At 43.3% G+C, this 25,764-nt stretch overlaps 1 protein-coding gene and 1 long non-coding RNA gene across 3 annotated transcripts in view; one reads left to right on the plus strand and one right to left on the minus strand.

Annotated features, from left to right (window-relative positions):
- Window positions 1–23,630, plus strand: part of FLT4 (fms related receptor tyrosine kinase 4) — a 48,401-nt gene extending 24,771 nt beyond the window's left edge. Inside the window, exons 13-30 of one of the 2 annotated variants that reach the window (XM_032976009.2) lie at window positions 551–2,497; window positions 3,298–3,447; window positions 3,842–3,973; window positions 4,905–5,011; window positions 5,390–5,525; window positions 6,899–7,003; window positions 7,370–7,483; window positions 8,396–8,475; window positions 9,797–10,361; window positions 10,840–10,937; window positions 11,730–11,852; window positions 12,711–12,822; window positions 13,481–13,580; window positions 14,827–14,932; window positions 15,662–15,798; window positions 17,051–17,135; window positions 19,750–19,814; window positions 20,241–23,630. In XM_032976009.2, coding sequence (XP_032831900.2) covers window positions 551–2,497; window positions 3,298–3,447; window positions 3,842–3,973; window positions 4,905–5,011; window positions 5,390–5,525; window positions 6,899–7,003; window positions 7,370–7,483; window positions 8,396–8,475; window positions 9,797–10,361; window positions 10,840–10,937; window positions 11,730–11,852; window positions 12,711–12,822; window positions 13,481–13,580; window positions 14,827–14,932; window positions 15,662–15,798; window positions 17,051–17,135; window positions 19,750–19,814; window positions 20,241–20,364 — 4,286 coding nt within the window. In that variant the 3' untranslated portion in view covers window positions 20,365–23,630. The remainder of the gene's footprint in view (window positions 1–550; window positions 2,498–3,297; window positions 3,448–3,841; window positions 3,974–4,904; window positions 5,012–5,389; window positions 5,526–6,898; window positions 7,004–7,369; window positions 7,484–8,395; window positions 8,476–9,796; window positions 10,362–10,839; window positions 10,938–11,729; window positions 11,853–12,710; window positions 12,823–13,480; window positions 13,581–14,826; window positions 14,933–15,661; window positions 15,799–17,050; window positions 17,136–19,749; window positions 19,815–20,240) is intronic. The other variant, XM_032976015.2, reaches the window with a different exon arrangement.
- On the minus strand, window positions 8,557–13,576 carry LOC142931194 (uncharacterized). Its single transcript, XR_012947183.1, has 2 exons — window positions 13,461–13,576; window positions 8,557–10,349 (listed from the first exon to the last, which is right to left on the minus strand). It is a non-coding gene; the product is annotated as an uncharacterized LOC142931194 (long non-coding RNA).
- Window positions 23,631–25,764: the final 2,134 nt, after the last annotated feature.

The following is a 25,764-nucleotide window of genomic DNA, read 5'->3' on the forward strand; positions in this document are numbered from 1 at the left end:
TACTTTAATGGAAAATTTAACTTCAATAATTAAATGTGTATTATTCCTGTACATCTAAGCTACGTATCAAATTATAATTGTTATTATCATCCGGGGCTGTCTGACACAGGAGTCAAACGTCCTCAACGAGAAAATGCATCTACAGCTGTGGAAAAGTACTCCAACGTCGCTCTGCATTGTTGCAACCGCAGTGCCATATTGAACATATGGGAGTAAAGTAATGGTGACTTGAATAGATTGTCATAATGATGTGCTTGACCGTCACTTTAAAGTATTTGTTCTCATAAATAAAGCTTAAAATTCAGTTTAAAAAAAACCCGTGACGCTCTTTGGGTCGACAAGGTGAGAATTCTGTTTTGTTTTTCAAGTTGTGGTTTGGTTTAATCATGGGCAGTCATCTTATTTTAGATCCAGGAACACAGCAGGGCTGGTTGGATTTTCTGACATGGAAATTACGACTGATGCAGCCACCTCTGACCGAGTAAAGTAAAGAATATTGATGATGATGCTGCTGCTGCCTGTACGCGTGTCTGCTTCTCATCCCTCTCAGACATCCCTGACGGCTTCTCAGTCGGGCCACGTGAGCGTACGGTGGAGGAGGGAGACACCATAACTTTGCGCTGCTCTGTCAACCGATTCGCCTTCCTGACTCCGTCATGGAAGAAAAAAGTCCTCCACGCCCATCACAATAGCACTGCCTCCCCTAAATCGTCCAAGTCCACTTCATCATCGCAACCACGACCATCGGCAGCATTGAAACGTTCAAAATCGAAATCATCAAAATCGCCCTCATCAGCAAAACCGTCAAAATCTTCAAAGTCTTCACGGCGGGCATCATCAATATCCAAATCATCATCACTACCCTCACCATCATCACCATTGCTGTCTGCTCTGCATGGAAAACAGAAGAATGTGGGCTCTGGACCGGCAAAGACCGCGGTCAAAGGAAGAAGTTCCCGCACGAGCCTTACAGAGGCCTCGCCTGCTACAACGGAGAGGCTGGCAGCAGTAGATGGAGGTGCACGTAGGGGCTCAAAGCTGCTTTTTTTACGCGAGGCCGAGACCGCGGCGGCTGTCATCGATGACCACGCATCCTCAGTTCGGCGGCGGCGGTGCAGTAGTAGAGTCGTAGGTCCGACGGGAGGGTTGGTAGCCGGTGGAGGCTCCAACCGAACCGAAGCCAACAGTCTCCGACCGCCAGAAGGCGGTGCCATCTCTTCAACTGACGTTGGCTGTCGAAGCAGGAGGAGAAGCAGCAGAAGCATTGCCAGAGGAAGTGCTCGCAGCAGCAGCAGTCAAAGAAGCAACAGAAGTAATGATGGCACTACTCGGAGCAGCAGTAGGAGCAGAAGCAGCAGAAAAGAGAGTTTTCATGGTAGGAAAAGCAGCAGAGACAGACACAAGAGAAACACAAGCAACGTTCGTGGCAGGAGCGCAGTAAAGTACGAAGTTGATGATCATTACGACGGTGGTGGTGGTGGAGATGATGGTGTTGAAGGTGAAGAGGTAGATCACAGCGATGATGAGTTTATTGGGGGAATGGATGCAAAGATCGAACGTGGAGGGTTCCCACAGGGAAAGTTTATCCTACCGAGGCTGAAAGGAAGACAGAATGTCAGTCATGACAGATGTGGTCCCAATTCCAAAAAAATCCAAAGATTTCGTCCGATTGGAGTTGCAAAGACTAGAATTATGGAAGTTGCGCGAAGAGGTGCAAAACATTTAAGTCTCATTTCTGCCAGTGAAGATTCTGTACGGCTAGGAAAGCGACTGAGACGGGAGGCTGCAGACAGTAGCATTAGCAATTCTGAGCATGATAGCGTTTCGCTTAGAAGTGATGTCACTTCGCTGGGGATGACGAGACCTCCAAGCTCTTCAGAGTTCGATGTCTCCAGCACTCAAGCTGACATGACCATTGATGACACTGATGTTGATGCTGCAAGCAGCGAGGATGACGATAGAGATGAGAACAAAGGTGATGGTGACAATATTGGCAACAATCACTGGCAACAGGAGGGGAATGCAGACTCAGGACAACACCGAGAAAATAATGGACTTGCCAGTGATCTTCGACAAAAGCCTTTACATTACCATGATCTAGAAACGGGCCCGTCAAGACAAAAATTTTTAGGCGATTTGCAAGACAACAGAGATAATGGTGGAGGTGATGTTGACAATGATGATGATGATGGTGGTGGTGGCGGTGATAATGGTGATGGAGTTGATGACAGTGATTACGATGAGGATGAAGAATATGATGATGATCATCATCATGATGGCGATGTAGAAGAAGAAGAGGTAGAAGGAAACAAGGATGAAGGACTGCCTAAAGACATCGGGTTCCAGCTGGACCCCGAGTTCTGGAACGCGACGGCGGTTCGCCGCCTGGTCTTGGTGAACGTAACACACGTGCACGCGGGCGTGTACGTGTGCGCGGCGCGCACTCAGGGAGGGGCCGTGCGGCACGCGCGCGCCCACGTGGCGCTGAGCGTCACGGGTGAGCGGTGCACGTGAGGAGGCAACTCGTCGATCACATCAGTTCTCGCGCTCACGACGCACGTGTGAAATCAATGCATTATTGAAACCGTTTTGCTCGATTTAAGCGAATTCTGTGTAGATGACGTGACATTTAGGATAATGGAAAGGGCAAATATGTACAAAAGAGATTTAAAGAAGATAAATAGTATGATATAATAATCAGATTATAATAATGAGACAAAATAATACTATATGCTTGAATGAAATTGCAATCCCAAGTCATATGCTACATTTATTGAACCTATTAGTTTCCACTATTCTTGGCTCGCAGGCTTGCTCTTACCATGGTCCATGTGTATACACACACCAATAAACCCATACTTTTATGCTGTCAATTAATGTAAGCTGTAGGCAATTAAAACAATGTTTTAGAACAGAATCCATTCTTGAATTAAGTTGTGACATTTTAACGAATCGTGAGAGGTGGGGGGGGAGGCACACGCTCAATAATGACTATAATACTGCTGCAATGTCCGGTGTGCTTCGTGACGTCCCAACATCCCACGTGCAGTGTGAATGATAGAAAGGCTCTACCATTTCTGGGGAAAATACAGGCGTCTACCACACACACACACCTGTGGTATAAAACACGAACAAATATTTGCATTTTTTAACACCTTTCTTATCACTCAATATCTGGATACTGGCGAAAGGGTCCCATAGCTATCTTACATGCCGCTGACTTTGTAGGAACAAATATGCAGAGAGCTAAAGGCCGATCTGTGCTGACGAACGCCTCTCTCCCCTCGACACGGGCAGCGGCATCTGCGCCCATGGTGCTGTCGAACCTGTCGGACGTGCTGGTGAGCGCCACCAACGGGACCCTGCGTCTCCACTGCCAAGTGTACGGGGTCCCTGCCCCCCGCATCACTTGGTATCAAAACAGACGTTCGCTCCCGCACAATTCAGGTAAACGCTACCCTCCCGCCGCTGCTGCTGCTGCTGCTCGGTCTAATTGCACATCTCACCATGTTGTCTTTATCTCAATTGCTCAGGATGGTATTTCTATGGCTTGGCTCAGGTTTGGCTCTGGCTCAAAAGAATCGGCTCAAAGCTGCACTTTACTTTGAGTCGGCTTCCTTCGGCAAAGTCCCTGGCGTTCTCAGGATTTTCAAGAGCTGAGCCAAGCCATAACTGAGCCCCTCAGTCATGCGTCTTTGGAAGCAGCTGAACGGCTTCAGCCTGAGCTGAGCCTGAGTGTTGGACAGAGGACCGAGCCAGAGACTAAGAACACGGCCCAAAGGAGATGCTGATCGTGTCTGCGGGGTTGAGACGCAACAGCTCTGCCACGTCTAATTAACAGGAGTGCTGCTGTCGGACCTGAACCGGACGCTGGAGGTGCAGAGGGTGACGAGCGAGGATGAAGGGGAGTACACGTGCGTGGCAGAGAACGCGCACGGGCGAGCGCTCACGAGCGCCTACGTGCGTGTCCAAGGTGGGTGGGGGACGGGGCATTGGGGTAGGCGCGTGCGTGCGATGAACGTGCGAGCGTTGTCACCCCGCGCGAAACGGCGCACCGCGTAGATATCGCTGTTTAGGGTCACGAGACATGCGGCACGAGCGTGCGAGTAAGGATTATGACGCATGATGTTATGCGTGGTATACGTAAATTACATATTGATAGTTCTATTCGCTAATGACGAGAATAAAACTGTTCAAGCGATAGGGAAAAATAAGCCAATACAAATGAGACCGTAAAATGTTACAAAAAGTTATTTTATCTTGACCCTGAATCATGACAATGCATCGAGTGCCTGTGGGTTGGAGTTTATATGCCCAGGGCGCAGTGTAAACACTTGCTTTGGGGTCCTGAGAGCCCTCGCCTTTGCGTGCTGTTTGGATAGGAACTGCCTATACCTGCATGATGCCTGCTCTCTAATCTGGCTTGAGTTTTTATCAGTGTCAGGGAACACCTACTGGTGCACTCCAAAACTTTCTCTTCTCTCCCAATGTTATTCCAGTTGCGTTCTTGGCATCGTGTCATGTGACCAAGTGTCCGTTTAGAAGTTCCAGCGGGCACCGAAGGTGGTAACACAGAACCACTTCTGAGGTCCTTTCAAGTGCCCTTTTTTATTCAGCAAAGAGAACACATTTCCACACACCATGTTCCAAAGATAAATGTCCATTGCATTTCTGATTAGAGCTAGATTGTGGTAAATTATTTGAAAAAAACGAATTAAAATTACATAGATTGTCTAGTTAATAGTGACTGGGCTAAAAAACCATCAGCTTGCTGCACTCGAGAATTTGTTGAATCATGAGTGGCTGGAATGCTCTGAATTCCTGATCCCCGTGGCCCTTCACCTACCGGTGCTTGGATGGAATAGCGGTTTTATATCACAGAGTCGCTTACTGCGTGTGCACAGGGGGGGTGGAACGCTCATCTCTGCAGCTCGTGGTGCTGGTTTGCGCTGGAGTGGTGGCCGCGGTCTTCTGGGTGCTGCTCACAGTCTTCATCCGAAGGATGAGAAGGGTGCGCCACACATGATGTATTCACAGGGAGGAAACAATCCCCCCCACTCCGCCCCGACCCTCCCCCACCCCCTGTTACCGTGTAGCCATATAGACCATAGGGGTAAGTACTGCTAGGGAGCATGGAGAAGACGCATACTTGGATTCAGAAAAAATATGGAGGAACACTTGGGATAGAGAGCATGCAGCAGGTTAAATATGTAATTCGAACTGTAAAAAAAGTGAATGGGTTTGGACAGGATGCATCACCTGAAGGAATAATGGTATTTATGATGTGGCCGTGGACGATGATACTGATGCTGATGTCGTGGGTAATGGTACTAATGATGTGTCCGTGGGTGATCGTACTGATACTGATGTCGGTGGTGACGTGGCGCAGGCCCGTGGTACAGACATGAAGGCTGGGTATCTGTCCATCATCATGGACCCTGGGGAGATGTCTCCGGGGAAGCAGAGTGCGCGTCTCAGTTATGATGGCAGCAAGTGGGAGTTCCCGAGGGACCGACTCAAGATGGGTACGTGGCACACACCACAGGCCTCTCTCTGTCATGAGGATCGTCATAGTCATGTAAACACCTCCAAGATACTGGATTTGAATTAAAAATGTACATCCATTATTAAGCCAAGTTCGCAATTGTAGCAAGTTAAAGATATCAGCTTGATCACTATGCCTGCACATTGTGTATTTTTATACATTTTTATGTCTAGGTTAGGAATTGAACGAACATTTTGGAATACATTCTAATCTGAATGTCAATTGAATTGAATTTTTAATTGTATTGTTGTTTTGTTTAAAGAAAAAAATATTACAACGTGCAATAATGTATGTCTTAAGAATACTTCCAACGAAAAGTAACATTAACTAGGCACTCGACTCCATCTGTATCCATCTAGGGGTGACCCTGGTATGGCTCAAATGTAATGTGCCACCTATGGTCATGGGTGGGAATGGAACCCAGGAATCTGGGATTCTAGAGTGCCGCGCTAACAGCTCTCACTCCATGATAACTGTTTTAACTCACATCATCATCAGCTATGATTAATCCACTGCCTGATGAAGCCCTTCTCAAGCCATCACAATGTCATGGTCTTTTGTTGTAACGATCTATCGAGCATCGGAACATCAACTGATTTAATTGCTACCGATCTCTGCAGTGGACGTCCTCCTGGGTGTTTTCCTCTCACCATCTTGCACTGACCAACATGGTGAAGTATGGTCAAACAAGCCCCAGGGACCGACATGGCATGGGGAGGCCATCATCTAGCAGTGGATTAATAAATGCCTGTAAATTATAATTTATGTTTATATATGTACTGTATTACTTAATGCATTATAGTGCATTTACTCTAAATCCACTGGTCTGCAAATTTACCACCAGATCTAGAATACTCATACCGAATCATATCAGTCAGCTCTGGCAATGCCAAAAAAAGCTTTTTCTTAGCTCCATATATAGACACGCGTTTACAGTTATCTTCCCCAAAATAATAAATGTTGGTGTGGCCCATATTTCAAAATTAAGATATTTTGGAGTTTGCTAATTGTAAGCATATTCGATAACATTTGTGTAACAATTTCAGCTCTCTCTCAATCATCTATATTATCCCGTGGACCAGAGAAAAACCACGTACCCCCTAAGATATCTGAACTTTAGTTGCACTGATGTACCTATTTGGCTAATCAGAATGAAGTATTTGATAATCCCACTCATTTAAAATGGGTAATTACATTATTCACTGTTGTTGGCCTCATCAAGAAATTTGAACCACGAAAGTCATGCCACCTTCAGGTTGTACCGACAAGTTAAATATCTGGTCTGGGTTCGTGGACTATATGCATATCTAAGTCTTGTGGGTTTTTCATGTACATGTGTGCATTGAATGTCAGGGAAGACACTGGGACACGGAGCTTTTGGCCGAGTGGTGGAAGCCTCGGCGTTTGGGATTGACAAGTCCTCCACCTGCACGACTGTGGCTGTCAAGATGCTAAAAGGTCTGTGAGGTTACGATTATAGACACCAACATGTTGTGGATCTGCTCTCCAACACACCGGTGTGCTGTACTAGTAACGAATTGGCATGTTCTGTTTACGTGACAACCCTTACTAATTGGCTGTGTCGGGTGGTGGCGAGATGGGACGAAGAAACATGGAATGGTAAAACGAGATGAACAAGAATCCACTCGAGTAAAATCATGACTTCAATTCGTGACACTTCACAGACATTTTTTGGGATGGAAGTAGTGAGGCGCAAGTGACTAATGTTATACACCTCAATAATAATAATAATTATAATTTGTAGAGCCTCTGACTAAAACAGATTTCTAAAGTTACTGGGTGTGTCGCCACTGGTGTGTGCAGGTGGAGCAACTGCAAGTGAACATAAAGCCCTGATGACTGAACTCAAGATACTCATCCACATCGGAAACCATCTCAATGTGGTCAACCTCTTAGGAGCATGTACTCGTCCAGGAGGTGACTCCAACACAGCTTCGTGCAACCGCGACAGGAGGTCTGGGAACCATAATACAACACCTGGATGTACCAGGTGTTGTATCCTCGGTTGGCAAAGTGGTTGGGAGATTGCAGTGGATTCTTATATCCATCTGCACAGATATTTCAGTTGTTACCCATTCGTATGTGTGGATTATATCCACACATATTGGATTAACATTAACATGCCAATGAATGGCCCTCTTGAAAGAAGTCTTGAACTCAGGTTTCAGGGTTAGCTGGAAGCTGCTTGCGAACGCAGCTTTAATCATTTCTGTGTTGTGTTCTCTGATGTCTCATTCCATTATTTTCCAAGTAGTTTTACATAGTCCTGTGTATGCTCTCTCTTGTTTGGTATTATCATCCGTTTTCATATCGTTTAACGTATCTCCTTTTATTAAATTATGGCTGTTTTATAATTTTGACAATTGAAGGTAGTTCTTACAATATCACGAATGCCATCACCAGGTTTTTACTGTCTACTTTATAATGAACACAGGGCACAGGTTGAATATGCTTATGACTTTAATCGCGTATTGTTATCATGGTTACGTTTTGGCATGTACATAATTAATTTATACGTTCCCTCCACCCTCAAATGTCCTCTAACTGCCGCCACTGCCGACGGTACTGTGAATGTAGTCGTCCTTGTAACGGAGCTGCTTAGCTCAATGGGAGCCTTACTCGTTGAAATATATTCTGAATTATAAGATATATTGAAACAAATATTATGATACAATTAATTTACGCAGTATAGTTATGATATTTGTAGGAGATATTTGAAAGATAATAATAATGGTAACATCGACTGTGGTTAGTGAAATAATCGCTGATGTTGTTGATTATGTGTCTATGGTTATAAATGTGAGATGACAATGATATTGGTGGTTACAGGCCCTCTTATGGTTATAGTCGAGTACTGCCGCCACGGAAACCTGTCCGAATACTTGCGTGGCAGAAGGGACTCGTTTCAGGTGATGAACACACTCATGACTGTCGCCATCACCATCGTTACCACGTGTCCGTCATCATCACTATCATCAACATATCCCTCGTGAAGCTCATCAGTTTAATCGCGAACATCGCATCACATATCTTTACGACAATCAAGCGCATCACGGTAAAATAATGAACATTCATCATAATCATCATCCATGTACAGTTTTAAATATATATTTTTGTATAATCAATGGCAACTTTGAGTCACTGACCTTGAATCACAGCCTTAAATCAGAAATGTTCATGTACAACATGAACGTGAATATAAATGCGACCGGAAACACGATCTGAAGCACAGCGTTGAACAAATCACTGCACCTTAACACAAACCCGAAAGATGAACGTAACGCACAATTTGAATTAGACACGAACACAAACACACGAGCGGATCCCTAAACACAAACTTAAAAATCACGAGACATTTCTACATCACGAAGCACAAACCTTGCCGCAAGCTCAAGAACGAAAAACAAAAACAACCCTGCAGCTCCAGGGGAACTCTTCATATGAATGCAAGCAATCGTAAAACACCTCAATGTAACTCTAACATTAGACCAAAATACAAAATACAGGTGTAGTAATTACAAATGCTACAATAAACATAACTTCAACACAACTGTAAGCCTGAACACATTAAACCTGTTGAATAAAACCCATTCAAAAACCCATTAAAGCTTTGAGACAAACATAAATACATTAATCATCACAAGCACAAACTTAAATACGCAAAAATCAACACAAGCACAGATGTAAATACAGAAACCACCACAACCACAAATATAAATACATAAACCAACACAAGCACAAATGCAAATACACAAACCAATGACAACTTGAATTACAAATAAGACGTAAAAATGATAAGCAATGTTAATTAAATGTTAAAAATGACCAACAAAATGTTTATTCTTGAAATATATTTTGACTGTGAATCGTCACAATTCATAGAATTGATTAATATTTACGTGTCTATGCTGCATGTGGTTTAATCCAAGCATAAACAATTACTAAATTAATATTATATCAGTGATGGACTGCACTGGCTATGTGGTATGAACACATAAGTAAAATTGGGGGGGTTGCATTGGAACAGCACGTGGTTTAGGTTTGTATTGTTTACGAAATCAGCTTAAATGTAAAATTCACATATCATATTCATACAAATCTATACATATTCTAAATGAGCGATTTTCACATGCATGATTCGGTACAATCATTGTAATCGTACAGAATCGACGAATCGTTATATTTTCGCCGACTGAAAATGATGACCTCTGTTTATCTCTTGTGGCGCAGAGTGACACCGGCCCCAAGCGCACAAAACATGGGAAGCGGAACGGCAGTGAGAAGTCCGACTGGGAATCCCGCGCTCTGCTCCACGATTCTGGCAAAGCGGCACGACCTGAAGCAGCACACGACCGGCGCCACGACAAGAACGCCTGCTCCATCATTTGTGAGGAGACGGGAGGCTATGTGGATTTGCCCCCCGCTGCCATCGCTGCAGACTCCGACGACGGGATGCGCTCGTCTCCTCCCCAGCCGCGCGGTGTGGAGGCCTGGTCGCGACTCCAGGGTCGGTGCGGGTCCTCATCGGAGGAATCGGAGCAGGCAGAGTGGAGAGGAGAGGGAACTTCCCGTGGCCGCGTCACCATGGCAGGTGCTGTGCCCGACGCGATGCGTGGCACGGGGAAGCGCGAGCGTGGCCCTGATCCGCGGAACTTGCCGTCGCTCTTCGGCCGCCCCACGGGCGACGCAGAGAAGAAGCGGCTGCACAGTGTCGCCAGCTCAGCAAGCTCAGCCAGTTCCGGTTTCGTGGAAGAGAAGAGCCTGTGCGACGTGGACGAGGAGGCTGAAGGTGAAGGTGTGCGCGTGTGTGTGTGTGGTGGGAGATGTGGGATGCGAAAAGGGTGTGGGATAGAAGTTGTCAACAAATCTCGTATGTCTCCACGCTCTGCTGAGCGTGGCTGAGTGCTCGTCTCCGTTGACGATCCTGAGGCATTGGTGGAATTTCCACATTCTTATGGCTGGTGCAAGTCTCTGTGCAGAACGACTTGCATTGGCTTCCTAGAAGTTGGTGTTCATTACCCTGACTTTGCACAGATGGCGTTTAGACTATTTCCACACAATATCCCACTCTTGTGAAAGATGCCAAATGGTCTCTAATGTCCGTGTTACCGTGGCCGGCCCATTCGGATTAATGACATCCATGTGGAAATTAACAGATGGCTGTAATGGCGATTTAAACCCTTGACTTCATGAGAAGTGGCTATGTGGTGAGCAATCTTAACGGTCAGAACTGCCAGACTAACTTTTCACAAGAGCCATATGTGTGTTTCCAGACTCAGACGATGAGCAGGTGAGGCCACTGACGATGGAAGACCTCCTGGCGTACACATTCCAGGTGGCTCGAGGGATGGAGTTCCTGACATCACGGAAGGTAAATAGAAATTCTGGATGTTTTTGCCATTTATTGTGGAGTTATTGACCAGAGATTAAACGGTCTTCTATTGTCCTGAAATTTAATCTCCTTGAGCAGCATTTACTTTTTAGGCACTGACCTTGAAACCTAATCCAGTCCAATCAAGTCTTGAAGCACTGATTCTAAAACTTGGTCTCCCAGATCCAAGTTTCAAGAGATAGATATTTAACAGCAGTCTTCTGAAATACTATCTCATAGACACTGATCATTAATTGTGGTCTGGTGAGTCAGTTATTCAGATAATTGTAATGAAAATAGTCATCTGGAACTGAATTTTGGAACCTAAACTCAAGATGCTGAACCTAAATACACGTATTAGGAATTACTGAGAGATAGCCAGATGGATGAGGGGTCAGAGCTCTGAACTGGCAGCGCTGAGGTCCAGGTTTCAGCTGCCCGTGATGAAACCGTGTTATTAAGTGTAAAGAGTTGATCATCTCAGCACCAGTCAAAATAAATGTTAAATCAAATATCAGTTTTACTAGGGTGTGATAAACATTTATTTCTGTAGCAGTGGGAGTGTGTGCCCTCTAGTGTGTTGATAAGAAGAGATAACTTGAAGGAATTCAAGTAGTCGACTTGTGATATCACTTTCCATGGGCTGTTATTTCTAACACCGGGTGATGCATTACCCAGCAAGTGTTGCAAGTGGACATGTTTGCATCTCGTCTCACGACGGTGATATAACTGAATAAGCTTGGAAGAGAGAATAAAACATACATTGAACAAAGTCCCGTACCATGTGCTCAGTGCATCCACAGGGACCTGGCAGCCCGGAACGTTCTGCTGGCCGATAATGGTGTGGTGAAGATTTGCGACTTCGGGCTCGCCAGGGACGTGTGCAAGGACCCTGATTACGTCCGCAAGGGAGACGTACGTCTATTTTTGCGCTGGACAGTCAAAGTTCCAGCTCAGTCGTAATATAATGTTAGACTCTGTAATCTGCACAGTTTTTCGTTCACCCTCTAAACTAAAAATAGTTTTTTTTTACCAGATAAAACCCACTAAGTTATTAGTTATTTTTCAGAGGCGACCTGGCAACACATGACAGCTCATCATAGTGGCTTATCACGTGTGAGAATTAATAGTAGCAGCCAAAGCCTCGAAATGGATGTTTCTAAATATGGAGTGCAAAACAGGAGGAATCGGAGAAACATCTATATGACCACAGGGAGAACATGCAAACTCCAAAAAACAGGCATCAGGGTCGGGATTGAACCAACAACCTCTCGCATACCAGGCGGGGGCGATATCGTGCCATAACAGTGTCTCAGAAAGTGAATAATCACAGAAGCGGAAACCGACATACGATTGTTTTGCATTACATTTTCATGTGATGAACACTCTTTGGAGAGAATAGACGAGCTACGGACCTAGTGTGGACAAAGAGGCCTAGTGAAGTGACTTCAGAAGTAGCTCCGTGATGACTGCTTTCTGGAATTTCCTCTGACGCAAGGTGGTGCACCGCTCGCTGCGAGAGTTCTCAATGGAAATGTATTCGTCTTGTGATAGCATGCTGCTAATGCAATCGGAATATAACTTGGGGGAAAAAGGAATTGTTTAAATATCCCACAGGAGGACCATTCTGAAAACACTAAATGCATCTCTCTGGGAATAATTACATAACAAAAAAATACAATTAAACTTGATATATATGTACAAATTAAGCCATATCTATAGACGCAGTACAAGAGTTAGACACTGAAGATGTGTGCACGTGTGTGTGTGAAGGCCCGACTTCCGCTGAAGTGGATGTCCCCAGAAGCTATCTTCGATAAGATCTACTCGGTGCAGAGCGACGTCTGGTCCTTTGGGATTCTCAGCTGGGAGATTTTTTCACTTGGTGAGGAGTCTCGTGTTATCCTCACCACCATCAGCACCACCATAAGTATCGTTTGTCCACTTCATCACCAGCTGTTTCCTTCCACTGCTGGATGAAAGATTTGCCTTGCTGTAGTACCTAGGTTTAAGTCCTAGGACTCATGGGGCTCATAATGGCCATGAGTGAATAAGTGAGACTGAAAGTATGATGAGCAATTTAATATGTAGACCAAGCAGTTCAACTGGTTAAATGAGCTTGTGAGCGAGTGCTAAATCTGTGTTTGGGTTATTTAAATGAATAAACGTGGGAATACTGTATATCAGCAAAGTCAAAAATAGTGAAGATATAAATGAGCAGGAAACATTGATTGGGTTAGCCTAACAGAGTTAAACGAAGATGAAGCCCAACAAACAAACCGCTTATCTTGTAGTTGCTCACAGAGCATCTGTGTCCCAGTCCACAAGAGTAAAAATATTTGTTAATGATACTAAATATGCTAGTATAACTACACAAATCGTTTTCATTCACCAAGTTTAACACTGACATTGGACAGTCCAGGATACATTTGAATGAATTAATGTGACTTGACAATTTCATGTATAAGCTAATAAGTGGGTGAATGTGTCACTATGAGTGAATTAGTGAATGAATGAACATACATACTACTTCTCGTCCACAGGAGCATCTCCATACCCCGGTATTCAGATTGATGAGGAGTTCTGCCGTCGACTCAAAGAAGGGGCGAGGATGAGGGCTCCAGAGCACGCGGATGAGGACATGTATGCAGGAGCACGCGCACACACTCACACTCTCACAAAGACAAAGATCCCCCGTGTAGCCTTAACAAACTGTAGGGGCAAGTGCTGTTAGCGAGCACCTATGAAGGCCGGAACGGTACACGAGGGGGTGGGTGACCAGCACCACGCCCGACCACCTTTGTCTCCCCAGTGGCAATGTTTTTTATCCACCGCACCAGGTACTCATTTGAGGCTGAGTCGACCTAGGGGAGGCCCAGGACCGGTTCAGATAATCGTCACTGGTGTTGGCCGTGAGCGGGAATCGAACCCAGGTCGCCAGGTTCATAGCGCAGCGCGCTAACCGCTACACTAACGCTCCCCACACACGAACACACGCACAGACACACATACACTCACGCGCACACACGAACACGCGCACAGACACACATACACTCACGCACACACACGAACACGCGCACAGACACACATACACTCACGCACACCAACACAATTCGAACCAGCCACAATCATACCATGACTATAATTATTGGTGTTTCAGTCAACAGACTATTTTTTTCATGAAGAGGGCCAACGACATCATGACCATATCACCCTGAATGCACCAGATCTAAGCAGGATTTTGAGCCTGCTTGGGACTCCCGGTGTTATAGACTTGGGCTGCGAGGTGGCCAGCAGATAGCAGTGCAGCAGTGGATTTTTTTTTAATCCAGGGTGTGTTTTGTCAATTTCTAATGTAAATAAATTTTAATCACTACACTAGAAAATGTTAGAAAACACATGGCATGCAAATGCAAACACATATGTGGAATATGCACATCAATATATACGTGCACACATGAACAGCCAACAACTCTGGCAAGTGGCACGTGAACAGAGGTCATGGCAGGTGTTAGTTGGAGTGATGTTGATGCTGGTGTTATTTTTAATGGTGATAGTGCTCGTGGGTTGTGATGGTGTAGGTGGAGATGTATTGTAGCCATGACATAATGTGTGCCTACATGGCATAAAATGGAACGAGTGGAATAGCCAATGGTAGGCGATGTTGAATGTTATTGATGTTGATGGGTTGGTTGTGATGGATTATAATTAATCTTGTTGATGTTATGGTGGTGATGGTGATGAAGATATAATAACGTGCTTGACGGGATACATGCTCTAAATACAAACAAAAGAACAGCCCATGTTGGGTGATGTTTGTGTGGATGTTGACCTATGTTGATGGGATCGTTATGTTGGTGTTCATGTTGTGGTGGTGGTGGTGATACAGCTATAACATCATGCGAGCTTGTTGGCGCGCGGACCCACGGGAACGGCCGGGCTTCTCCGACCTCGTGACAGCGCTGGGTGACCTCCTGCAGACGCGGGTGCAGCGAGTGAGCAGCGCATCACAATGGAATCCCTTCACATCTAAACAAAGCAAATAAACGCACAGACCACTCCGATATATGGTAACGCACTGGCAGTCTAATGTCAGTGTCTCATTGCTCAAATGAACAATAGGGTGACACTAATATCGATTGTTGACATTATGGCAATTGTGAAAATTGCACATTAACTGAACCATCCATAAATTGACAATTGTTAGCTTATTTTTAAAAAGTTTTTTTAAAATCAACTTAAGGTTAGGATTAGGTTTGACAGAACGAATTGACACTAGCTGAGGTATGAACATGTAACATCAGCAATTAGGAGCCTAAGGTAGGTGTTTAGCCGGCCACATTACGAAATTGTGTGGCATGCTCGCCTAAATAAGTAGTTGCTTGCACACGTGTTGTTGTAAAGAGCAGTGATGCAGCAGTTAGCACATTGTGAGACAAAACCACGGAGTTTGATTCCTGGCCAAGGCTAACACTCGTGGCGAGTGATATCTAGAATTGATTCTGTTCATCCCCTTGATCGACTTGGCCTTAAAAAATGTTTATATGGTGCGCTGTAAACATCAGTACTGGGGCAACAAATCCGGCTAGCCATGGTACTATCCACACCACTTCAACGTGTGCTGTGTCGACCTTGATAGGTGCTTTCTGACAGCACTTGCACCAACAGTCTATGAAGGCTACAAGATAATATTTGTGTCTGCGTGTATGTGCGTGTGTGTGCAGATGGGCAAAGACTACATTCCACTCTGCGTGCGGCCCAGCCTGGGCGGGGATTCTGTCCTCTCCCTGCCAATTTCTCCCAACTCTAATCTAGGGGAGACATCCTTTGAGTTCAACTATGACAACCTCCCTGCCTCTTGGTGAGATGACTCCTAGCCTCTAATGCTAAACCCACGGTTTCCCAGACACCAATCCTAGGAACCCACCATGTTTGCAAGGCCTACTCTGTTCAACTTGAGATTGAGTTGTTTCATGATGCACACACCTGATGATTGCTAAACACACCCAATGTCATGGAGAGAGAACCGATTAAACATTTAGAGGGCGCCAATTGTGTGTGTGTGTGCTTATCATCTATTAATCACGTGCAGCTTGTAATGACTTTGTATATAAATGGCGAAGATTAGTGAACATGGAAAGGTTTATTATGGTTGATTGCCAGGACAAGAGTTTGGGAAAATGTCCTGATCTCTCTTGTCACCCCAGAACTCTAAACTACCCGTATTATTACACCCTAAATGGCATTTCAAATAAGCCACATTACTCTACAGTATGGTCAGATGTGCATCATGGTAGAACAACTCAAACCCGTTGCCTTGGTAATTCGCTGGACTATTGGTCACAGCCACAGGCCTTTATCACAAAATAATATAAAATGACTACAGAATACACCCATATATACACAACTATTCTCATTGATGGAATAATACAGGTTAGTTGATACATATCTCCCTCAGGCCTATACATCTTTCTCAAGGAACCTGAGAGATTCCCATACCGAAATATATTTTTTTCATGACTCCTTCGAGTTTAAATCTTGGATCTTAACCGGTTTAATTGTGCGTTACTTAGACTTCAGTATTGTCCGTATTGGGTGGCTTTCACCCATGGAAAGTGAAGATTGGACACCCAACACTTTGAAGAGGATGTGACACTTGTCAAGGGATTGGGGGGAGGTCCTTAAGGACTTCATCTTCAAATGCGGACCCTCCCCCTGCCCCCTCCCCGATTGCTCTGGGATACAAGAAAGGATTTTCATCTCGGCAGGATTATACCTTGGAAAAGGAAGGCTGGCTAAAGTCATGAAACTGGAACATCAAATAAAAAATTCATCAAGAAATTAAGATATGCTCTGCAAAGATCAACTGTAAATAAATCGTCCTACTGCTAGACCACAAAACTGCCCATGTGATCCACATGGCCAAAGTTAGGGTTAACATTCCGACAGAATATCAATTATAAGTTTAGTGACTTTAACAAGTCGGACTCTCTCAATTGGTAACTTTGTGTGTGGATGTCGGACTCCCTCAATTGGTAACTTTGTGTGTGGATGTCGGACTCCCTCATTTGTAACTTTGTGTGTGTATGTATGCGTGTTTTTATATTGAGTAGCTTTGAAGGTGGGGAGGTGGGTGGGTGCATGACATCCCAGGATTTCGATGACCTTACCATGACCTTTGACTTCCCTCCTTGCACGGTGAGTGCAATGCATGCACTCTCTCTTACATTTACATACAATACATTTTAAGATGGTCGTGACTGATTGGCTGACGTAAATCCTCACGATTTTATAGAAGTGCTAGAAAGCAGATATATAGTTGACTGTTTATGGAAATACATTATTTCCATAATCTCTGGAAATAATGTTTGAGAAAGTGGCGATAAAGGCCACTTAAAATATTTTTTGGGGAGAAGTCATCGTGAGACTTCCTCAATGGATTCTTTGCCTCGTGACACTGATGGCACAATTTTGGATAACACAAAAAATAAAAATTCTAAAAAACCTGCCAGTTATTAAGTGGGTTGAATGTATTTGAACATTATTGGCGGTACACCGGTGTGTGGTATTAAAAAGAGAAACATCGCAATATTTATTTAGTTATTTTGCCACGATTCACAACCCCGTTGAGAAAATATTGAAGGGTGCGTCAAAATCAGCTCTCATGATGCCGAAGCAGTCCGAAAACGAATGTTATGAGCAGCTGAACACAAAGTTTCACAGTCTGTTACCGTATAGCACCAAGCCTGCTGTCGATTGACTCCGTGTTATTTGGTGGAACGGTTTGGGTTAGGTTAGGGTTAGAAAAACACGAGCACTGACCTTTCATGAACAATTTTGCCTATAATGGAAAACCTGGTCCTTAAATAGCATTTGGTTGTTCACAAGATATATATATATTTTGGGCTAATTTAGTGTTGACATCACAATAACCCTAATGATCCCAACACTCTACTTGCCGTACTATCCATCTGCGGTTCAAGACGACGATGAAGATGATGATGCTCCAGCCCCACCTCAGGCTCATCAGGCACGCTGTTGCTCCAGGTGCTCGCCCTCCTGGTCGGCCCAAATCAACAGTCAATGTTGACCTTTTTTAGCAAGTCTCAGGAGACTGAATAAACCTTCGAATCGCGTCACACGTGGCGACAGAATCAATTAAAGACTGATAAACAGATTTACTGATTTAAAAGTCAGGCTGTTATTTGAGGACCTGTATGTTACGCTGCACCGGTGTACGAACAATACGTTAATTTGTGGGATTGAATAATTTGTGCGGAGTTTTGAGTGTTATCCACTCGGATTCATGGTTTTCTCCAGTTTTCTCTCAGTTCATCCCATTTGCAGGACCCTCCAGAAAAGAGAGTCCCTGAGATTTAGTGAGGCTTTCCTGGTTAAAGTAAAGGAACTATTTATATTGCTTCTAAACATTAATTATTTGATCATCTTTTCAGATGAGTGGATTATCACTGAATCGATTGGCTACTCAACACCTGAATATTCATTTAATGGTAATCTCCAAGTCAATTAAATTGAGGCCAGTGGAGGTGCGATATCCATTTTACAAATACGGGCAGTCCTCGACTTACGAACGGGTTCCATGCCTGGGACGCGTTCGTAAGTCGAACGGTTTATAAGTCACAACACAACAATGAGATGTGTTACGGTAAAAAAAGAGAATTGTTAAACTCATAAATAAAAATAAATATTGTGCATTTGCATGTAACACTGTAAATATACTGTATAGTATATAAAACAAAATAGAGATGCAAAAATATTTATTTTTTACATACCTTGAGTGCTGATGCAGGCTTGCTTGTTGGAAGGTGCGTGATGATTCACACAATTGAACACATACACGGGTGCGCTCTTGCGTACGCACAGACACACAATAACGACCACTGTATAGTGGGGCAACTGCTGTTAGCGGGCACCTATGAAGGCCGGCATGGCAAACGAGGGGGTGGGTGGCCAGCACCACGTCCAGCCGCCTCTGTCTCCCCAGTGGCGATGTTTACACACCGCACCAGGTACTCATTTGAGGCCGAGTCGACCTAAGGGGAGGCCCAGGATCAGTTCAGGTAATCGTCACTGGTGTTGGCCATAAGCGGGAATCGAGCCCGGGTCGCCAGGTTCACAGCGCAGCAGCGCGCTAAATCGCTACGCTACCGCACATACACATACACAAACACTCCCAGCAGATGCTGACTCGTTACAAATTGTGGAGGATAACTCGGCTGAACAAAATAGTCCCACAATTGGGTTCGCGATTGCGAGTTCGGAAGTTGATGTAATAAGTCGAGGACTTCCTAATGTGCAATTAAGCAAACAAGTTTTTGATGATGTGAACACTTTTCCATTCCGAGACGTCTGCAAGTCGCAGGGTCAGTCCCTTTCACCTCTGAATCTCGGAACGCGCAAGCGGCTCAGCGATAATTGTATTTACAGAGGCGTAGCGCCGTTGTTTTTAAAGACATTCTTCTCACTGCAGAGAACTGTATCTACACAACCGCACTCTATGATACCTGGAGCCAAATTGTACTACACGCCCTCCTGCATGGCCTTGTGGGAGCTTCGGTACCGATAAAGTTACTTTATTTTAGTTTTTTATGGTTTCGTTTTGATGATGTACGCGTACGTCATTGGAATGGTATCGGAAGAAAAACTTATGTACACGTACGTCACCGGAACGGGAACGGTTTAATAGGTACACTTCATGGTGGTCATGATGATAATTAAGATGATAATGTCAGTTATGATGAGGATGTTGTAATGATGATGGTGGTGGTCCTGGTGATGATGTGTGTCTCAGGGTGGTTCCACTCCCCTCCACGGCATGGGGTGGAGCTCGGGGGAAGCTGGATCCCAGTGCGCACGGTGAGAGCCTGGTCCCCTGCACCCACTGCTGTGAGGTCATTTGGAAAGGGTGCCTGGCATTTGATTTTATGAGTATTCTAAATTTTGCAATAAACTCAACACATTCGTCAATACCACTATGGCGTTAAAAGAAAAACTATAATACTGACGTTTCAGGCTATGGCCCTTTATGGCACATAGAGACGCCAGAGAGATAGAGTGGATAACCAGGGTTGGGGACTGCATTTTACACCATGGGGCCTGATGAGAATTATATATATTTTAAATACTTGTTATCATTCTTGATGTTGTTGATGCTAATAACACTGTACTGTTGAAGTAGAAATTATGTTATTTATGAGATTACATTCAAATTACGTATGTGAATGGCATGATGATTCTGGTATTTAATGATGATTTGTTGATGATTCTAATTGTGTGGTTTAGGCCAGAGCTGTGCGAGTCCCCTCAAGGCCTGCATGTATCATCCTCATCCACACCATCGGGAGCTGGGGACCCCGTTGGAACAGCTGGGAGTCCATCCGCTCCACTCTACGTGGCCGTCATGTGACCTACGTCTCGTGACTAATGTCATTTGTCTGGCATCACGTGACCCACATCACTCGAACACTGTAATGTGAAAAGCAGCCTGATCATGCAATGTGACTGGTGCCTGTCACATAACGGCTTCTTGTGTTGGTGCAATTCGTCACTTTGTTCCTTAACATTGCTACAGGCTATATGCAACCAGCATCACCACCACTGTTATTCAATATCACAAATGAGAATTGTCAGCTATTCCATTACATGTCATGATCATGTTTGCCATGTTCCATGATCATTGGCATATCATCATCATCATTGTAACATCAATGCAATAAAATCATATACAATCTTGTCATCATTGTAATAGCATCCCTGTTGAGATATCATCATCATTGTAATTACATCATAGCCTATGATTTCTTCATCTAGAAAATAATATCAGCTGTTAAATAAATACTATCACAACCACCATCATTATATTGACGATCATCTAAATGGTTATCATGTTATTTAATGCAACACATTCTCTTGATTGCCACCATAGTTATCATAATTAATGTTACATCTGTAAGGCGCATTTAATCCTTAGATTCCAATGTCACATTATGGAAAGGACATAAACAAAACTAGCATAAATGGCCAGAGCTACTGTAGGGGTAAAGGCCAGTTTAAAGAGGTGGGTTTTGAAGACAGACTTAAATAACTCGAACGACTCTGTCTTTTCACCAAAGTCAAAGCATAGTCTGAGAGCTGCACTGGCAAAAGCCGATCACCCCAGGAAATAAGCCTTGACCTAGGAGCATTTAGAATAAGGCAATTCAAAAATCTCAGGGACCTCGTTGGAGTGTAAAAATAGATTGGTTCCTGCAAATATTGTGGGGCTAAGCCGTTGAGAGCCTTGTCGGTCAGCAGCAGGATTTTATAATCCACTTGATACTTGCATGGTAGCCAATACAAAGACAAGAGAGCAGGTGAGATGTGCCCATGAAATGGTGTGCACGTAAGGACTCAGTTGCATTCTGAACAAGGTGGGGTCTACCTTACTTGGAATCTCGAATAGTAATGCGTTGCAGTCATCAAGTCGGGCCAACACAAACGCATGAACCAGTCTCTCTTAAGTCATAGGGTCAGGAAATGACGTGGCTGGGTAGTATTTCTAAGGTGGAACAACGAGGTTCTAATCACCCTAGATACATGTGCATGAAAGGACAGAGACTGGTCAAACTGAAAAACAAGATTGCTGACCTGTGATGGGCAGATATCGTGATCACCTATTGCCAAAAGTGCCAAACCAATTTTAGATATTTGCAGAGGGGATTCAATATGGCCATAATTGTGTTGGAATTTATTCAAATAAAATGTTGCTGCAACCAAGATTTCACGAATTCTAATGTTGTAGACAGTGCAGAAACTGGCATCGCAGAGTTAAAGCCTAACCGGATGTAAATTTGGGTGTCGTCAGCATAACACTGATAAGATAAGCCGAAATGTAGCAGAGTGCCCAAAGGTGCCATGTAGGCATCGAATAGTGAGAAACCAAGTAATAAACCAATCTAATTGGAGATGTAAAGCCATCCATCGTGATATAGTGCATACGTTTCTATAAATAAGAGCAAACCCACCTTAAAATCACCATTAAGTGTTATAATCACTCAAGAAGGACCCCAGAGTTAACACCATCACCACCATTACCATCCTCTAGTACTTCAGTGTTTACAAAGATATCCTCATCATAAAAAGAATATCAATAATGGCTGTACCGTGGCAATTAGTGAGCACCTCTAAGAGGCTTGGGGTAAAGCCTGGAGCTCCAATGAGCCAGCTACAATGAGGTCTACACTGAGGGTCTATGTCAAAGCATGGTTGTGATTTTGAATTCAAATCTTGGGGCCATGGTTGATGAATGTGCTGCCATCTCCAAAATCATCATGAGCTCAAGTCTTCAAGTCATAACACCATTGCCATCACCACTAACATTTACAAGCTTTGTATGACCATCGTCAATTGGAGAGGTAAATTCTGACCTTTAACAGAAAACATTTATAGAAACTGCATATATGGTATATCATGAAACAGATTATCTAGATATATGTATTTCCATCAGTAGCAAACATGGATTTAACATTTTTATTTCGCTTAGCAATTGTATTTTTTATATAGGGAAAACAATGATTTTGTGTCAAAAACTATCAATGACTGTAACAGCTGACTTCAGTTGGTATCCACTAAACTGGTTATGGATAAGGGTCCTCTCTCAGGAGGCTCGCAATCGCCATGTTGGGGCACTGCATCAGCACCCCTTCATGACCTGGATTCAAATTCTGGGGTGGGTGTCTTTCTCAGAGGGCTCACAATGCCCATGATAAGGGACCAATTAAACACATCTGAAGACCCGAGGTTCAGGCCTTTGGAATTGGGTTTTACTGTTAGGACCATAAAGGCCATGTTGAGATACTAAGCCACCAGGACTGTGACTGTATTTTCATATTTAAAAATTACACTTATAGTAACGTGCGTAATAACTGTACCTAGGGAACTGGTAAACCCCTGGTTAGCGGGGGGCGAGTCCGAATCAGGCTTGCTGAAAAATCCAGCTAGCTGCAAATACAATGAACATCAAAATAATATATACATATAATAATACCTAAACAATTGTATAACCTATACACTATATCTAAACATGAATGCTTAATACAATTGTGTTTTTAATGCTAGATATAAAAAAAATATAAAAAAATAAGTTAGCACTGTAGCTATAGTGTATTGTGCTGCAAAGTACTTACATTTGAGTTGTGCCAATGTCCTCCGAGAATTAAAAACAAATAATACAAAAATGGAGTGAGAGAAAGAAAGAGATAGACGGAGTGAAAGAAAGCAAGAGACGAGAGTTATAGTGAGACGGGCCAATGGGGAGATATTTACAGCAACAAAATCCACGACCATCTATTTGTACTGCAGGTGGCGTCGGAGGCTGAATTATATTAAAACATCGACATTGGTCTGGCTAAGTGCAACATTTAGCGAGCTAAACACCGGCTCGCTGGGGTTATTCTGAAATGTCTTCCAATTCTCACTTACAATCTCTTTGGGTTCTCATCTGGTTACATAAATGACCAACAAATGATTACCAAATTTAGTTTTGTATGCAAACTATTTACTTATGTTACATGTTGTTCATCAGTAGTTGATATATTTTTATATATAATACAGAGATATTTGTTTTATCTGAGTGTAGGCCTTTGACACACTGTGAAACACTTACAAAAAATATATTAAAGTTGTAAAGAAAAACACGTTTGGAAGTGGATGATTTGCAAACTAATTCTTCAACCTGACAAGAGGGTTCATGACAGAATGTGTCTTCTGAGAGGGGGATCTGGGGAAACACTGACAAACAATACCGTTGAAAGGTTAAAAAAAGATAAATTACAAAAACAAAACGAAACACAATCATGACCAAAATATTATTTTCAAAATAAAATTGCTGTTTTAAACAACATTCCACTCTCAATTATTCCGTTAGTTATTAAAATTGCACCACTTGTTACAACTTGTATTTGAACCCTGGTGACATTCACGAGCGTAGGCCACATACATTCGAAATAATTTACTGACGATTTATAACTATTCATAGTTCTTTACAGAAAATCCTCAACTCATTCTCAAGCGCCTTGCTCAAAATGTTTTGCCATTTCCTCTATTGTATGGAATTATTTATAAAAGTATCATTGCGTGTTCCGCAAACCTCAGTTCCTGAGTGCCAATTACAGGCATGTGTCACCACAATATTGGCTCCAACAATAACAATATCCTAACAATCGAACAATGGCACTGGTTCACCTTGAAAAAGTGGATAATACATCTCAATGGCTCTTGCATTGTAAAGAAATTAATCAGCAGCTCTCTCTACCTCTCGGTAGGGTGTGCTTACATTGACTATCACTTTCCGTTTTCTTCCTGCCTGTCAGTGGCAGTATTTTCTCCTCTCTGAGCAGTAGCATCCCCATCTCTGTCCCGTTATCTGTTTCTCCCTTCACTTCCCTATGATTTCTCCCTGTCCCACTCACTGTCTTTCGCCTTTCTCCTTCATTTTTTCAAATCTAATTCCTTCTGTTTCTAAGCCTCTCCCTATGATTTCTCCCCTGTTATTTCTCACACTCTGTCAATTGCAACATAGTATCTCCCTTATCTCATTCGCGCTCAGGAAGATGGTGCCACGGATTGTTTATCTAACTGCTTTCGAGTGCAAGATACCTCAGTGCCACTACTACAAGGATCAATTAAGACTTTGTAACTTAATTGTTATGCTGCCTCGTGTTGGCGGAATCACTCTCTTGCCCTCCCAGATGGGTGTCCCAAGTACTTATGGTCACTGTATGATCCACCAATCCAACAATCAGTAAAGAGCTAGATTAATAGTGTCCACCACTTGTCTCAATCTCCGAGGTCAATTCTCTTGGACCTGACTCGTGTGCTGTTGTTTTCACCCTTAGAATACGTACCTTTAAATGCTAGGAGAGAACCCGTTGCACTGTAATGGAAAATAAAAGACAGCCGTCATTTCCATACTCTTCTCACAATCCTATACTCAGAGCATAATAAGTAATCTGATTTTTATGTATTGTAGAGTTTTTTTTATTCTCCAGGATTTAAAGAATAAACGGGCAAAATAATTGCATAATAGGAGCACACATCTAAAGGTTTAGGCAATTTTGATTAACCGAGTCAGTCTTCACTGTTCATTACTCCCACCTTTTCAGTTTCGCTGTTATTAAATGTCTTCCGAACTTCTTCCGCCATTTCAATGTAATGTTTAGCCAGTTAACTCAACTAGTCATGATAGGGTGAAGAGGAGCCCAGCCAGCAGCCAGCCGGGAAATTCAAGTAATATATTATTAATACTATGATAGATATATTTTAGTCCATTAGCCGACTGGTCTTCCAGCCAAATATCACAAAGCAGCATTTGTTTAAGCAAGGACTTAGAAATGCCTTGGACCACAATTCTGCACAGTAATGCCAAATGACAATTTGGATACATATTCTTAGCTCTATCGGTAAAGTCACGTTGAAGGGAAACAAGAAAATAATAAAATATATATTACGTGACTTTACCGAAAGAGCTAAGAATATGAACTACTGCAGTCACGAAAGCTTTAAATCAAAAAATTTAATTTGGATACAATCTTGCTTGCTTTTTGTGTTGAATATTGTCCCGTTATTGAGTAGGAGTGATGTTTCCACTAATATATGGTTTTCTGTTTCTCTCTTTGTCTCTATCTCATTCTGTTTTCCAGGGTCTCTCTGCCATTCGATATTGTCTTTCTATACCAAGAGCAATTAAATATTTAAAAGATTCCATCACACCACCTGCTTATAAAAGCAGAAGTTGTGGCCTTAAGCAATACATTAATTATTAACAACA

Source organism: Petromyzon marinus, chromosome 3, assembly GCF_048934315.1.
Source record: "Petromyzon marinus isolate PM22_M1 ecotype Great Lakes invasive population chromosome 3, UKy_Petmar_22M1.pri1.0, whole genome shotgun sequence".
Classification (NCBI taxonomy): domain Eukaryota; kingdom Metazoa; phylum Chordata; class Hyperoartia; order Petromyzontiformes; family Petromyzontidae; genus Petromyzon; species Petromyzon marinus.